Raw genomic sequence first — 15,364 nt, 5'->3', positions numbered from 1 at the left:
AAGAATTGCATCCTAGAGCTGCTATGAACTCAGCTTCTCCTGCTGATTTTTTTTTAAACATTTTATTTATTTATTTGAGAGAGAGAGAGAGGCAGTGAGAGAGAGCATGAGCGAGGAGAAGGTCAGAGGGAGAAGCAGACTCTCCGTGGAGCTGGGAGCCTGATGCGGGACTCGATCCCGGGACTCCAGGATCATGACCTGAGCTGAAGGCAGTGGCTTAACCAACTGAGCCACCCAGGCGCCCTCTCCTGCTGATTTAATTCCAGGCAAAACATAAGCTTCCAAGATTTCCTGAGGAGTGGCCACAATGCATGAAGCCTCAAGATGGCCCTTTTCCTCCTGGGCCAGTGACCCATCAGTAAACCTTACCAAATACACATTTTGAACAGGAAAATCCGAAACATCAGATTGCTTCCTATTGCCTTCCGTTACTGTTACACACTCATGCTCATCTATTTGGCCAAGATCTGGCAAAAGAGCAGCAGGGCTTAGGAGGTTGCATTTTCCAAGCCCAAGATTAAGACTGGATAATAATGTTTATTCATAGTCCGATGGGGGCACCAATAAATGCTGGGTCTTATGTACTTGTAGGTTAGCTGTCCTAGCATGTGGGATGTGCAGATCAGTCCAGCAATTCCACGGAAAGGCTTGAGTCTTCTCATTAAGCGTGGTGGCTGTTTCCACTAGCCCAAAGCATCTGCAACTGAGAAATGTGCCAATGGTCTGTAGTTGAGCCCCACCTCTGGAGTTAACATTGCATAAGACAAGCGAGAAGGTTTTACAAGATTTGGACTCTCCAAAGGTGGAGGAGAGCCTACAGCGAATTTCAGCTGCTTACAAGCCTCTTCAGGTTCTAGGGACCAAACCAGAGACTCTGTAGATTCCACTTTGTGAGTGTTTCTCACTAGAGCTTCTGCGAACCACGCCCCTTCCCCTGCAGAAGCTGGGAAACTGGGATCTGCTGTGCACTAGTCCCTGCTATGGTCTGAATGTCTTATTGGAATATAGCCTTTCATCAGCTAAATTACGACCTTTACATGACAACAGATCCCTTCAATATTTCACTCCAGCATGGCGATACTAGAATTTGTCCAGAGAGGCCTTATGCCCCAGTGAAGCAGGGAATTGTAACAAAGCCACAGTACCCATTTTGCATTGTTCTTTAGTTGCAGAGCAAATAATCTACATATTGAATAATTATCGATTCCTCTAGTGGAACAGATTTCACTAAGCTTTCCTGCGAGTGGCTAGAGTGAGTAGTAGGAGAGTCCCTTGCTGTAAATACTGGAGTCCTTAAGAAGTAAAATCCTTAGGAATTTGACTCATAAGCTAGAGGAACAGAAAGAAAAAAAAAACCCAGAACACCCATTAATTACAGAAAACTTTGCAGACTCTGGTACCGAAGTCAGAATAGTTACTGGGTTAGGAACTCTAGGGATTAATGGAACAATAGATTTATTAACTTCTCTAAAACCTTGTACAAATCTTTTTTTAAAATTTTTATTTGAGACAGAGAGAGTGAATGAGAGAGACCATGAGCAGTGGAGGGACAAAGGCAGAGGGAGAACCAGGCTCCCTGGCCGAGCACGGAGCCCAATGTGGGACTCGATCCCAGGACCCTGGGATCATGACCTGAGCCAAAGGCAGATGCTTACCCAACTGAGCCACCTAGGCACCCCAAATCTTGTACAAATCTATGTAGTGATTGTCCATCTTTGTCCAATTTACCTTCCTTCTTTACTGGAAGTATGGGAGTATTATAGGGTGAATTCCCTTTTTAAATTATCCCTGGTTTTCCTAACTCTCTTATAACTGATTTTATTCTCCCTAATGAGTCTCTCAACAAAGGATATTGTTTTACACATGGCCAGAGCTTATCTTATTGATACATTTCTTTGATCAATTCTAGCTCTTTAGTTGAATCAGTATCATTATTTTCTAGGTCCCAAAGCAATGCATTGATTTGTTCCAGTCTGGGCTATTTTTCCAGCACAGCCTGAGCCTGCTACTCTCTCTCATGCTCATTTTCTTTCTGAACCACCAAATCGGGTGTCTTTTCAGCAGGGAGCACCATAACACTCCGTCCAGAGCACAAAATATGGTGGCTTTTCTTTTGCGTAGCTCATTCGCAAGCAGGTATCTTGCTGGTGGGTTTACAGGAGAAAGAAGGCATGTTCTTCATCAGATGACCCATCTGTAAAGAGATCATGGAAAAAAAGGAACACGTAGAAGGCTGCCCTGAAATGTCAACAACTGGGGTAGACCTACCACTAGATGCAAGCGACACATTTCTGAAGGAATTGCAGAATAAGTAGCATCAGTATTTACCAGAAAAGGCATGCATCGTTTAGCCTGAGGGAAAGTTATTGAACTTATGGTTCACAGGTTCCCACCTCCAAGGCTTCCTTGACTAGTCAGTTTTGAGCCATTTGCCTATTATTCCCTGACTGAGGGTTTTCACCAGGGCTCCTGATTCCCTTGTTCCTTGTTCTTATGTCTGTCCTCTTGGAGCCTCTTTCTATAAACATTCTTCTAATGGCTTGGCTTCTTGCAACAATGACATACAGTTTTCACCTGCCTTGGCTCCCTTCCTATTGTCCAGAGTAGGGATATTCCCTTAGAAAATACTTGTGACCAAGCAGTTAACAGTGGTTTTTAGTTGTTCCTCTTCTTCATGGTCTTTCTCTAGATCATCTCCAGACTTAGCAGCTACTGCTAGGACTTGAGCAGTAGCCATCCTAGGCAGGGACTGAAGTGGGTCATACCAGCAGGTGACTTTGGTCTGCCCCTGGATCCCTCACAGTATCTTGTGAGAAAACCTCAACAAACTGTGGATGGAGAGCAACAGGAAACTCACTCCTATTCTGGGTACACTGCTGTCATTTCTCTCAACTCGCTTATAGCTAGGAAGGATTCAGTCATGGCCATTTGCAGCCTCTTTCAGTGGGTCCCCAAAGCCCTTAGGTTTTTTTTTGTTTTTGTTTTTGTTTTAGATTTTATTTATTTGAGAGACACAGAAAGCACGAGCAGGCGGGAAGGGGCAAAGGGAGAAGCAGACTCTCTGCTGAGCAGGGAACCCAATGCGGAGCTCGATCCCAGGACCCTGAGATCGTGACCTGAGCTGAAGGCAGACGCTTAACCAACTGAGCCACCCAGGCGCCCCAAGCCCTTTGTTTTTCCGGGATTGTTGGGGGGGGGTACAGTAGATGGTTGGAGTCTTTTGGCCATGATAACCCCTGATGCAGTGGGTCATCTTCAAGTCCTGACGGGCTTGTTCCGCCAAACAGTCAAAAGCCCTCTGGCTGCAGAATTCTGTGCAGCAGCCGGTGAACATCCCCACGTGCGGGGTTGTAAGCTCCAAAAACCCTGGCAAGCACTTGTGTGAACTTCGGTGGGTCTTCCCTGGGCACAGGAAAAGAAGGCCTTTGATGATTAACGTTGGCAGAGTAAAAGGGCATTCTTCCTCTTCCAAGTCCCTTCTGGGGAGCCCAGGGAGCTTCTTCATGACATCGACATGATGTGGTTAGGAAGGGCTGTCTGTCTTCTCAGCGAATCAGGAAAAACATAGACTTACATGACAATCTGGTATCACGTATAGGGGATTTGGTATCCCTGTGTTGGTATTTTCAGCCTAGTCCCTTCTTGGTTTGTCTTTTGCAAGCGACTGCCCTTGCTACTCTCTATCCTGTTGCCGTCTTAGGAGGACACAGCCTTTTATCGAAGTTCCCAATTATTCCCTGACCGGTGTTGTTTTACCATCTCTGTTTTCCTAGCCACAGGGTATGTGGATAAGAAGGACTCTTGAGGTGGAGGCTAGCTGAAGCCTGAAATCGAATCCAAGCTAGGGTGTGAGGTGCACAGACCTCATCACTACAACAGAGCACTTAATTCATTACTGGCTCGAAAAGTTGTGCCCTTGTCCTTCTTTGTAGGGCAATCTGCTAATTAACAGAACTGCCCATCTCAAAGATCATAGCTTCCCTCTTACAAGGACTTAGTTTGAGACAGGAAGGGATAAAGATATCTAGGGGAAGGCAGAGAAAGGAGGAGAGTTTGGTAAAGAAAACGTGGCTTTAATTCTTTCATTTCTTCTTCAGTTTTGCTCAGTCTTTTCAAATAATTTTTACCTTTTTCCCTGGAGTGAGATTCATCCCAGGAACACAAGTAATTCAGTGGCTGAAGATGAGGTTCTTCTAAAAACCACCACTGATAAGTCAATTCACTCAAACCAAAGTCCTTGTCCTCCGGCCACTGTAATACTGGCTTCTCATTCCAAATAGATTCCATTCCAAATGTTATATAGAGATATGTTAGCTCTTTAAGAGAAAGACCTGCAGGCAACATTCCCGGCTAACCATATTTTTCTACCATCAAAACTAGTGGTGATACTGATGGATTTTAGGTCCTGTATTATACATACTCAAGGATAAAATCTAAATTGAAGAGCATGACTTGTCCAGCTGGTATTTGAAAATTACACAGAGCTAGAAGGGAGGTATTTTATAATTCACCTTCAGCTCTGTTAAGTTCAGGAATTTTTTTCTTTTTTTTGAGAGAGAGAGAGGGGAGGCTGGGGTGGTACAGGTAGAAACAGAGGAAGAAGGGGAGGGAGGGGGAAAAATCTCAAGCAAATTCCGTGCTGAGCACGGAACCTGACACGGGGTTTGATCTCAAGACCCCCGAGATCATGACCTGAGAGCTGAAACCAAGAGTCAGACGCTTAACTGACTCAGCCACCCAGGCGCCCTTCGGTTTAGGAACTTTGAGGCTATCCCATCCTTATCAGCAGATTGTTGGGGAAAATTAAAAATAAAACCTCCTGGCAATCTAAGAAATTATTTCTACAAATGTAAAAAAAAAAGAAAGAAGGAAAAGAATTTTGTTTCTGAGTATTAAACCAGACTGTGATTTGCATTATGGGTAATCCGCTAAAGAGATCGCAAAGGTAGACAGAACTCTCACCCTCTTTTGTGCTGAGCAGATATAGTCCATTATCTGCATGGTAACTAGTCTGGGAGAGAGGACCTGACAGCACCATTTACTATACATTCTTGCATAGTTCATCCTAAATTCACCTGGTAACTGGAGGAGCCATTTGTGCTAGTTAATTGCTAAGTTAATGGCTTAAAGGCAAAATCAGGGCACCTGGCTGCCTCAGTTGGTTAAGTGACTACCTTCAGCTCAGGTCATGATCCTGGAGTCCCGGGTTCGATCCCTGCTCAGTGGGGAGTCTGCTTCTCCCTCTGACCCTCCCCCTCTCATGCTCTCTCTTTCTCATTCTCTCTCTCTCTCTCTCAAAAAATAAAATAAAAATAAAAGGCAAAATCAGATTTCCCTGGCTCAGTGATAAGCCGATGATAGTACAGCTTGGGTGGGGGGCGGTTAGGAAGGCTATCTTCCTTGAGGTTTCCATTTCAAATGGCTTCCAGGCCCCTAAACAAAACATTCCTGGGTTGTAATACTAACAAAAGTCTTATTTAACCTTTTTAAAGATTTACATATATATCCAAGGGGCAGAGGAAGGATTTACAAGTATCCCTTTTCTTAAGGAAATGCTCTAAGGGAAAGGAGAAGGGTCTCCATTTTGGCTACAGGGAAATTTCTTGTTTTTATTTTTTATTTTTTAATTTAAATTCAGTTAGCCAACATAGACTACATCATTAGTTTCAGATGTAGTGTTTGATGATTCATCAGTTGCATATAACACCCAGTGCCCATCACATCACATGCCCTCCTTAATGCTCGTCACCCGATTACCCCATCCCCCCACCCGCTTCCCTTTCTGTGACCCTCAGTGTGTTTCCCCGGAGTCAAGAGTCCCTCATTGTTTGTCTCCCTCTCTAATTCCTTCCCGTCCAATTTTCTCTCCCTTCCCCTGTGGTCCTTTTCGGTATTCCTTATGTTCCACATATAAGTGAAACCATATGATAATTGTCTTTCTCTGCTGGACTTATTTCGCTCAGCATAATTCCCTCCAGTTACATGCATGTGGATGTGACTAGTAGGTATTCATCATTTCTGAGGGCAGCGTAACATTCCATTGTGTATCTGGGCCACATTTTTTGTTGTTGTTATTCTCTGATTTTATTTTATTTTTTTGTATACTTTATTATTTTTATTTTTTATTAACGTATGTGTATTATTTGTTTCAGGGGTACAGGTCAGTGATTCATGAGTCTTTTTTTTTAAAGATTTTATTTATTTATTCAACAGACAAAGGTCACAAGTAGGCAAAGAGGCAGAGAGAGAGGAGGAAGCGGGCTATCTGCTGAGCAGAGAGCCCGATGTGGGGCTCGATCCCAGGACCCTGGGATCATGACCTGAGCCGAAGGCAGAGGCTTTAACCCACTGAGCTACCCAGGTGCCCCTGTGATTCATCAGTCTTAACAGTTCACAGCACTCACCATAGCACATACCCTCCCCAGTGTCCATCACCCAGCGACCCCATCCCTTCTTCTCCTCTCCACTCCAGTAACCCTCAGTTTGTTTCCTGAGATTGAGTCTCTTATTATATGTCTCCCTCTCTGGTTTCATGTTGTTTTGTTTTTCCCTCCCTTCCCCTATGATCCTCTGTTTTATTTCTCAAATTCCTCATATCAGTGGGATCATATGATGATTGTCTTTCTCTGATTGACTTATTTCGCTTAGCATAATAGCCTCCACGTTGTTGCAAATGTCAAGATTTCATTTTTGATGGCTGCATAGTATTCCATTGTGTGTATGTATGTGTGTGTGTGTGTGTGTACCACATTTTCTTTATCCATTCATCTGTTGATGAACATCTAGGCTCTTTCCATAGTTTGGCTATTGTGGACATTGATGCTATTAACATTTGGGTGCACATGCCCCTTATTCTCACTACTTCTGTATCTTAGGGGTAAATACCCAGTAGTGCGATTGCTGGGTTGTAGGTTAGCTCTATTTTTAACATCTTGAGGAACCTCCATGCTGTTTTCCAAAGTGGCTGCACCAGCTTGCATTCACACAATGCAGAGGAGGGTTCCCCTTCCTCTGCATCCTCACCAAAATCTGTTGTTTCTTGTGTTGTTAATTTTAACCATTCTAACTGGTGTAAGGTGGTATCTCATTGTGGTTTTGATTCATATTTTCCTGATGGCAAGTGATGTGGGGCATTTTTCCTTGTGTTTCCTTGTGTTTAACCTTACCCAAGCCACAGTTCTCCCAGGGGCAGCTCAGGGTGTCCTTGACAGCTGCCTGTGCCTGCATGACAGAGCCTGGGCAATCTGCTTACTAGCAACCTGGAAGCTAGCCTCAAAGTTGCTTGCCTCACACATGAACCTGAGAAATGCCAGGGAACAAGCGTTTAGAGCCTTGCTTTCTTGTCCTACCCAGCAGAGCACAAGAGACCCATGGAAGAGCATCTTCCAATGCCAATGGGACAGAAAAACGTAAGGCAGTGACTCCCCTTTGTCCTCCAGCAATTCTCTGCTATTTCTCTTGGCCCAGCTGGGAGAGGATTTGGGGAGCAAATTGGGGAGCAATTTGCATGTCTCACCACCATATCTTTGCCTAGGGCAGTCCCTGAATGGGAGGACCCCGTTTGGACTTTATGAACATTCACAGAACAAGCCCATGAAACATTGTACTGGTGATGCATTTAGCCATGGAAGCCACAATAACTGCATTGAATTGGCCCAAAGCCCCCCCTCACCCCCGTCACTTTCCCTTCCTTTCCTCGCCAACCCATGCCAAAACTCCATCTGTTAATCTGGGTGTTCCCTTGGCCCCTCGAGATCAGATAGGATGGTCCCGGTACCTGTCTCCAACAAAGCCTTAAAAATCTGAGCGCTCCCATCCCTGAAGTTCTCCAGAGTACTCAGGAGGGTGTGTATGGCCCTTGGTCCGCCCCTCTTGGGAACAGGGAGCCTCTGTCCCACCCCTAATCATTTCTTCAAAGCAACTGATCTCAGGGTAGAAAGAGAGGAAGGGATGAGGCATGGGGTGGGAGGGGCGGATCCATGCCAGCCAGGAAGTCTTTACATTTACTTTTGGATTTGAATCATGGAGCGGCTACTCAGGGCCTACCCAATGAACATCTCATGTTTCCAGGATGCACAGAGCTCTGTGTCAGGTGGCTGGGTCCTTGTGTTTCAACTTCGGGGCTGTCTCAATCCCACAGCCACGTGGCTTTCTAGCTGAGCCCATTGGCTAACTCGGGCTTTCCGAGGACAGTGTCACCTTTTTCTTTTTAGGATATTCACTTTAATTGGGGGGGCGCTCACGGCCCATTTTCATGGTCGCATAAGGGAGGAGAAAGTTTTCCTTGACTTTCTTAGGTTCCCCAGCTGGTTCTGAAAATGAAAACTGACAAAGACAGATTAATAAGACAATAGCATACATATTTACTTAATATAAGTTTAATGTGACAGGGGAGCCTTCATAAGGTCAATATATTCATTGCAGGTCCCAGGGATTAGGATGGGAACATCTTTGTGGTGGTGGTAGTGGTAGGGTCATCCATTCTGCCTACTGGAGAGGCCTGTGAGGCCCTCATTCTTCCTTTTCCAAAAAGCCACATCTCTGCGTGCGACCATTCCTAATCACACAAACTTCCAAGAACTATGAAGGGCCTGAAATTTTATCCCATTTGCAAGCTAACAGCCTGCCACAGTTTCGTGGCGGCTGGCAGAAGACATGAGCCTGCTGAGTCAGAGACAAAGGACTTGAATACTCAGGTCAGTCGTGGGCGCTGGTGTGCCCTTCTCTAAGTGCCACTACCCCTTCTCTAGGCCCCAGTTCTCACAGGGTGCCACAAGGACAGCTGGATGATACTTGCACATGCTGTGGATTCCATTGTAGGGGAGGAACCCCCAAGCCTGTGGACCCCAAATCTTTCATCATGAGCAGTAAGCCTGCCTGATCTTTGCCTGGAGGGAGAAATTGTCTTTTTTTTAAAAAAAGACTTTATTGAGTTATTTGACAGAGAGAGGGAGAGAGAGCCCAAGTGGGGGGTGGCAGAGGGAGAGGCTGAGCCTGCCTGTTGAGCCACCCAGGTGCCCAAAATTACCTTGAGTATAATTTATATAACCTATCCCTTGCTCTGGAGTTGGGGAACTCTATCTTTTAACGCTGTTTGCTGCCTTACTGCCTTACTACTCTATCTTTAAGGCTGTTTTCAAGCATGCTTGAAAAGACAGTTTGGGGGGTGGGGGGCTGCCTGGGTGGCTCAGTTGGTTAAACGTCTGCCTTCAGCTCAGATCATGATCCCAGGGTTCTGGGATCAAGTCCCACATCGGGCTTCTTGCTTAGCAGGGAGCCTGCTTCTTCCTCTGCCCCTCCCCCCAGCTCATGTGGCTCACTCTCGCTCTCTCTCTCTCTCAAATAAATAAGTGAAATCTTTAAAAAAAGAAAAGAAAAGACACAGGGCGCCTGGGTGGCTCAGTGGATTAAGCCTCTGCCTTCAGCTCAGGTCATGATCCCAGGGTCCTGGGATTGAGCCCCGCATCGGGCTCTCTGCTCAGCAGGGAGCCTGCTTCCTCCTCTCTCTCTCTCTGCCTGCCTCTCTGCCTATTTGTAATCTCTGTCTGTCAAATAAATAAATAAAAATCTTTAAAAAAAATACAACAGTGAAGCTTGCTACATCGATTGACTCTTCCTTTCACAAATGATTTCTCTGTAGCATGTGATGTTGTTTGATAGCATTTTACCCAGAGTAGAATTTCTTTTAAAACTGGAGTCCATCCTCTCAAACCTTGCCACTGCTCTAGCCACCAAATTTATGTCCTATTTTGAACTCTTTGTGGTCATTTCAATGATCCTCATAGCATCTTCATCAGGAATAGATTCTATCTCAAGAAGCCACTTGCTGGGCACCTGGCTGGCTCAATCAGTAAAGCATGTGACTCTTTATCTTGAGGTCATGAGTTCTAGCCCAACGTTGGGTGTAGAGCTTACTTTAAAAAAAAAAAAAAGAGAAAGCCATTTTCTTTGCTTATGCATAAGAAGCAACTCCTCATCCATTAAAGTTTCATCATTAGACTGCAATTCTCTGACATCTTCAGGCTCCACTTCTCGTTCTGGTTCTCTTGCTGTTTCCACCACATCTGCAGTTACTTCCTCCACTGAAGTCTTGAGCCCCTCCAATGCATCCATGAGGGTAGGTTGGAATCAGTGTTTTCTAAACTCCTGTTCATGTTGATATTTTGACCTCTTCCCATGAATCCCGAATGTTCTTAGTGGCATCTAGAACAGTGAATCCTTTCCAGAAGGTTTTCAGTGTTCTTTGCCCAGATCCATCAGAGGAATCACCATCTACGGCAGCGATAGTTTTACAAAGTGGGTTTCTTAAATAGTCGGGCTTGAAAGTTAAAATTACTCCTTGACCCATGGGCTGCAGAATGCATGTTGTGTTAGCGGGCATGAGACCAGCATTATTCTCCGTGTCCATCTCCAGCAGAGCTCTTGGGTGACCAGGTGCATTGTCAGTGAGTATTTTGAAAGGAATCTTTGTTTCTGAACAGCGGGTCTCAACAGTGGGCTTAGGATATTCAGTAAACCATGTTGTAAACAGAGACGCTGTCATCCGGGCTTTGTTGTTCCATTTACAGAGCACTGGCGGAGTTGATTCAGCATCATTCTTGTATTTTTAAAGATCTTATTTATTTATTTGACAGAGAGAGAGACAGAGAGAGAGAGAACACAGGCAGGGGGAAAGGCAGAGGGAGAAGCAGGCTTCCTGCTGAGCAGGGAGTCCACCTCAGGGCTGGATCCCAGGACCCTGGGATCATGACCTGAGCCCAAGGCAGACACTTAACCAGCTGAGCCACCCAGATGCCCCAATTTAGCATCATTCTTAAGAATCCTAGGATTTGGGCGCCTGGGTGGCTCAGTGGGTTGAGCCGCTGCCTTCGGCTCAGGTCATGGTCTCAGGGTCCTGGGATCGAGTCCCGCATCGGGCTCTCTGCTCAGCAGGGAGCCTGCTTCCCTCTCTCTCTCTCTCTCCCTCTCTCTGCCTGCCTCTCTGTCTACTTGTGATCTCTCTCTGTCAAATAAATAAATAAAATCTTTAAAAAAAAAAAAAAAAAAGAATCCTAGGATTTTCAGAATGGTAAATGAGCACCAGCTTCCACCTAAAGTTACCAGCCGCATTAGCCCCTAACAAGAGAGTGAATCTAGTCTCAAGCTTTGAAGCCAGGCATGGACTTCCCTCTTGCTCTGAAAGTCCCAGCTGGCATCTTCTTTCAACAGAATGCTCTTTCATTGACGTTAAAATATGTTTGCTAATGTAGCCATTTTCATGAAGGATCTTAGCTAGATCTTCGGGATACCTTGCTGCAGTTTCTCCATCAGGACTTGGCTGATTCCCCGGGCACTTTTATGTTAAGGAGACAGCTTCTTTTCTTACACTTCATGAACCAACCTCTCCTCGCTTCCAACTTTTCTTCTGTAGCTTCCTCACCTCTGTCAGCTTTCACGGAATTGAAGAGAGTTAGGGCCTTGCTCTGGATGAGGCTTTGGCTTAGGGGAACGTGTCTACCGATTTGGTCTTCCTTCCCAGACCACTACAGCTTTGTCCAGATCAGCAAGAAGGTTGTTTTATTTGCTTATCATTCCTGTGTTCATCGAAGGAGCACTTTCAGTTTCTTTCAAGAACTTTTCTTGGTGTTCACAATTTGGCTACCTGGGGCAAGAGGCCTAGCTTTTTGGTTTATCCCATTTTTGATAGGGTTTCGTCACTAAGGTTAATCATTTCTAGCTTTCAGTCTAAAGTGAGAGACATGTGACTTTTCCTTTCACTTAAACACTTGGAGGCTGCTGTGGGGTTATTAATGGGTCTGATTTGCTCAAGGCAGGGTTGCAACAAACCTTCCATTTGTAAAAAACGCAATATCAGCAAAATGCAATAAAGTGAACCCCGATAAAACAAGGTACAACTGTATCATGGAAGGATTTACACTATTTTCATGATCAGACTCTAGCATACTTCCTTGGATTTTTTTTTTCTTATAATCACCTGCCTAACATACTTGATTGTCTTCTCTCCTTTTTACAGAGCTGTTCATTCTTTCCTTAATTATCATGTATTTTCCTTTCTCCATACCTTTCTCTTTATCTTTTCTAGAAAGTATTTTCCCCTGTTTATCTCCGTTATACTTACTTTTCCCCTCCAAGATCCTATTTAAACTGTACCAACTCTAAAGACCCTAACCCTACACACCCAGTAGAACTACTTTCCCTTTGGGGCCCACAGTGTACCTTAAGTATATTTCTAACATACGCTTTTGTTTTCTGTGTCTTTTGAAACTGAGCTATATTTGAAAGACATTGAATTATGTATAGTTTGATGAGTTTTGACAAATATATCCAAGTAACCACCACTCAAACCAAAGTACAGAGCAGGTCCATCACCCTTCTGACCAGTCAGTATCCCACCCCTGAGGCAACCATTTTTTAAGATTTCTAATCCCTATATATTAGCTCTGTTTGTTCTTTTTTTTTTTTTAAGATTTTATTTATTTATTTGACAGAGAGAGAAATCACAAGTAGGCAGACAGGCAGGCAGAGAGAGAGGGAGAAGCAGGCTCTCTACTGAGCGGAGCCTGATTCGGGGCTCGATCCCAGGACTCTGGGATCATGACCTGAGCTGAAGGCAGTCGCTTAACCCACTGAGCCACCCAGGCGTCCCAGGCTTGTTCTTGAGTCTCATATAAACAGAATCATTTGGTCTGTGTTTGGCTTCTGTTTCTTTCTTTCTTTTTTTTTTTTTTTAAGATTTTATTTATTTATTTGACAGAGAGAGATCACAAGCAGGCAGAGAGGCAGGCAGAGAGAGAGGAGGAAGCAGGCTCCCTGCTGAGCAGAGAGCCCGATGCGGGGCTCGATCCCAGGACCCTGAGATCATGACCTGAGCCGAAGGCAGCGGCTTAACCCACTGAGCCACCCAGGCGCCCCTTGGCTTCTGTTTCTAAATGAACAAAATATTTTGGAGAGTCATTCAGGTTGTGTCTGTCCAGATCTTTCCTTGCTATGGCTGGGTATTCTGTTGTATGAATATAGCACAATCTCTATACACCTGCTGATGAACATTTTGAATGTTTCTAGTGTTTGGTTTTCATGGATAAAGCTGTTGAACATCTTTTCATGTGCTTTATTGGCCATTTGGAGATCTTTTTTGGTGTCTGTTCAAGGAATTTGCCCATTTAAAAAAGTTGCATAATGTGTCTCTTAGTTATTATTTTGTAGGCGTTCTTTCTACATTCTCACTACAGGTGTTTTGTATATGTATTGCAGATATTTTTTCCCAGGCTATGTCTTGATTTTTCATTTTCTTAATGGCATCTTTTTATGCGCAGAAGTTTTAATTTTGATGAGGTCTCATTTATCAAAATGTTCTTTTATCTTTATGGGTTTTTTTTGTGCTATGTCAAGAAATCCTTGTTGGACCCAGTGTTGCAAAGATATTCTCTTATGTTTTCTTCTAGGGCACTTTGAGTTTTAGGGTTTTTTTTTTTTTTTTTTTAATTGAAATATAACTGCCGGGCACCTGGGTGGCCCAGTGGGTTAAAGCTTCTGCCTTTGGCTTAGGTCATGATCCCAGGGTCCTGCGATCAAGCTCCACGTCAAGCTCCCGGCTCAGCAGGGAGTCTGCTTGTCCCTCTTCCTCTACCCCTCACCTCCAACTCATTCTCCCTTTCTCACTCTACTTTCTCTTTCTCAAATAAATAAATAAATAAAATATTTAAAATAAAGAAGGAAAGAAAATAAAATTGAAATATAACTAACATAAAATGTCATGTTAGGGGGTGCCTGGATGGCTCAGTGGGTTAAGCCTCTGCCTTTGGCTCAGGTCATGATCCCAGGGTCCTGGGATCGAGCCCCACATCGGGCTCTCTGCTCAGCAGGGAGCCTGCTTCCCCCTCTCCCTCTGCCTGACTCTCTGCTTACTTGTGATCTCTCTCTCTGTCAAATAAATAAGTAAAAAATCTTTTTAAAAAATGTCGTGTTAGTTTTGGGTATACAGCATCTTAATTCAACAATTCTATACATTAGTCAGTGCTCACTATAGTAAGTGTAGTCACCGTACGTTATTACAGTATCATTGACTATTTCCTTTGCTGTACTTTTCATCTCATGACTTACTTATTTTATAACTGTAAGTTTGTACCTCTTAATCCCCTTTATTTCACCCATCTCCCCTGTCATCTCCCTTCTGGCAACCACCAGTTTGTTCTCTGTATTTAAGAATCTGTTTTTTCATTTGTTTGTTCATTTCTTTTGTTTTATAGATTCCACATATAAGTGAAGTCAAGGCATTTGTTTTCTCTGTCTGACTTATTTTACTTAGGATAGTACCTTCTAGGCCCACCCATGTTGTCACAAATGGCAAGATCTCATTCTTTCTTGTGGCTGAGTAATATTTCATTTTATATACCACATCTTCTTTTTTTAAGATTTTATTTTTATTTATTTGAGAGAGAGAGAGAGAGATCACACACAAGGAGGAAAGTTAGAGGGAGAAGCAGGCTCCCCGCTGAGCAAGAAGCCCAATACAGAACTCAGTCCCAGGACCTTGGGATCATGACCTGAGCTGAAGGCAGACGCTTAACAACTGAGCCAGCCAGGTGCCCATATACCACATTTTCTTTACCCATTCACCTATCAGTGGACACTTAGGTTGCTTCCATATCTTGGCTATTGTAAATAACGCTGCAGTTAACATAGGGGTGCATGTATCTTTTTGAATTAGTGATTTCCTTTTCTTTGGGTAAATATCCAATAGTGGCATTTCTGCATCATATGATATTTTATTTTTAATTTTTTGAGGAACCTCCACACTGTTTTCCCCAGTGGCTGCACTAATTTCCATTCCCACCAACAGTACACAAGGGTTCTTGTTTCTCCACATCCTCTCCAACAGTTGTTATTTCTTTTAGATTCTAGCCATTCTGATAGGTATTAAGGTAATATCTCATTGTGGTTTTGCTTTGCATTTCCCTGATGATCACTGATGTTGAGCATCTTTTTTTCCCCAATATATATAATTTATTATTTTATTCATCTATTACATATTACTTCATGAAAATTTACTTATGTTATAAAATATACAAAAATGCAAGGTAACCTGACAATGGAGCATCTTTTTATGTATGTCTTTTATGGAAAAATTTCTGTTCAGGTCTTCTGCCTGTTGTTAAATCAGATTATTTGGGGGGGCGTTAAAACTGAGTTTTATACATTCTTTTTGTATTTTGGATATTAACCTCTTATTAGATATATCATTTGCAAATATCTTCTACTATTCACTAGGTTGCCTTTTTGTTTTGTTGATGGTTTTCTTTGCTGTGCAAAGGCTTTTTATTTTGGTGTGGTCCCAGTAGTTTATGTTTGCTTTTGTTTCCCTTGC

At 43.6% G+C, this 15,364-nt stretch overlaps 1 protein-coding gene across 5 annotated transcripts in view; it reads left to right on the top strand.

Annotated features, from left to right (window-relative positions):
• ZNF81 (zinc finger protein 81) overlaps positions 1–15,364 on the top strand; it is a 106,023-nt gene that overhangs the window by 59,635 nt on the left and 31,024 nt on the right. The window contains exon 1 of one of the 5 annotated variants that reach the window (XM_047715004.1): positions 10,036–10,117. The exons of the other annotated variants lie outside the window; for them this stretch is intronic. Within the exon in view, the coding sequence (XP_047570960.1) occupies positions 10,112–10,117 (6 nt within the window). The 5' untranslated portion in view covers positions 10,036–10,111. Of the gene's footprint in view, positions 1–10,035; positions 10,118–15,364 lie in introns of those variants that run through there. 5 annotated transcript variants of the gene reach the window in all.

This window comes from Lutra lutra, chromosome X (genome assembly GCF_902655055.1).
Source record: "Lutra lutra chromosome X, mLutLut1.2, whole genome shotgun sequence".
In the NCBI taxonomy this organism is placed as follows: domain Eukaryota; kingdom Metazoa; phylum Chordata; class Mammalia; order Carnivora; family Mustelidae; genus Lutra; species Lutra lutra.
The sequence above is the reverse complement of the archived record's forward strand: the minus strand, read 5'-3'. Positions and strand labels throughout refer to the sequence as shown.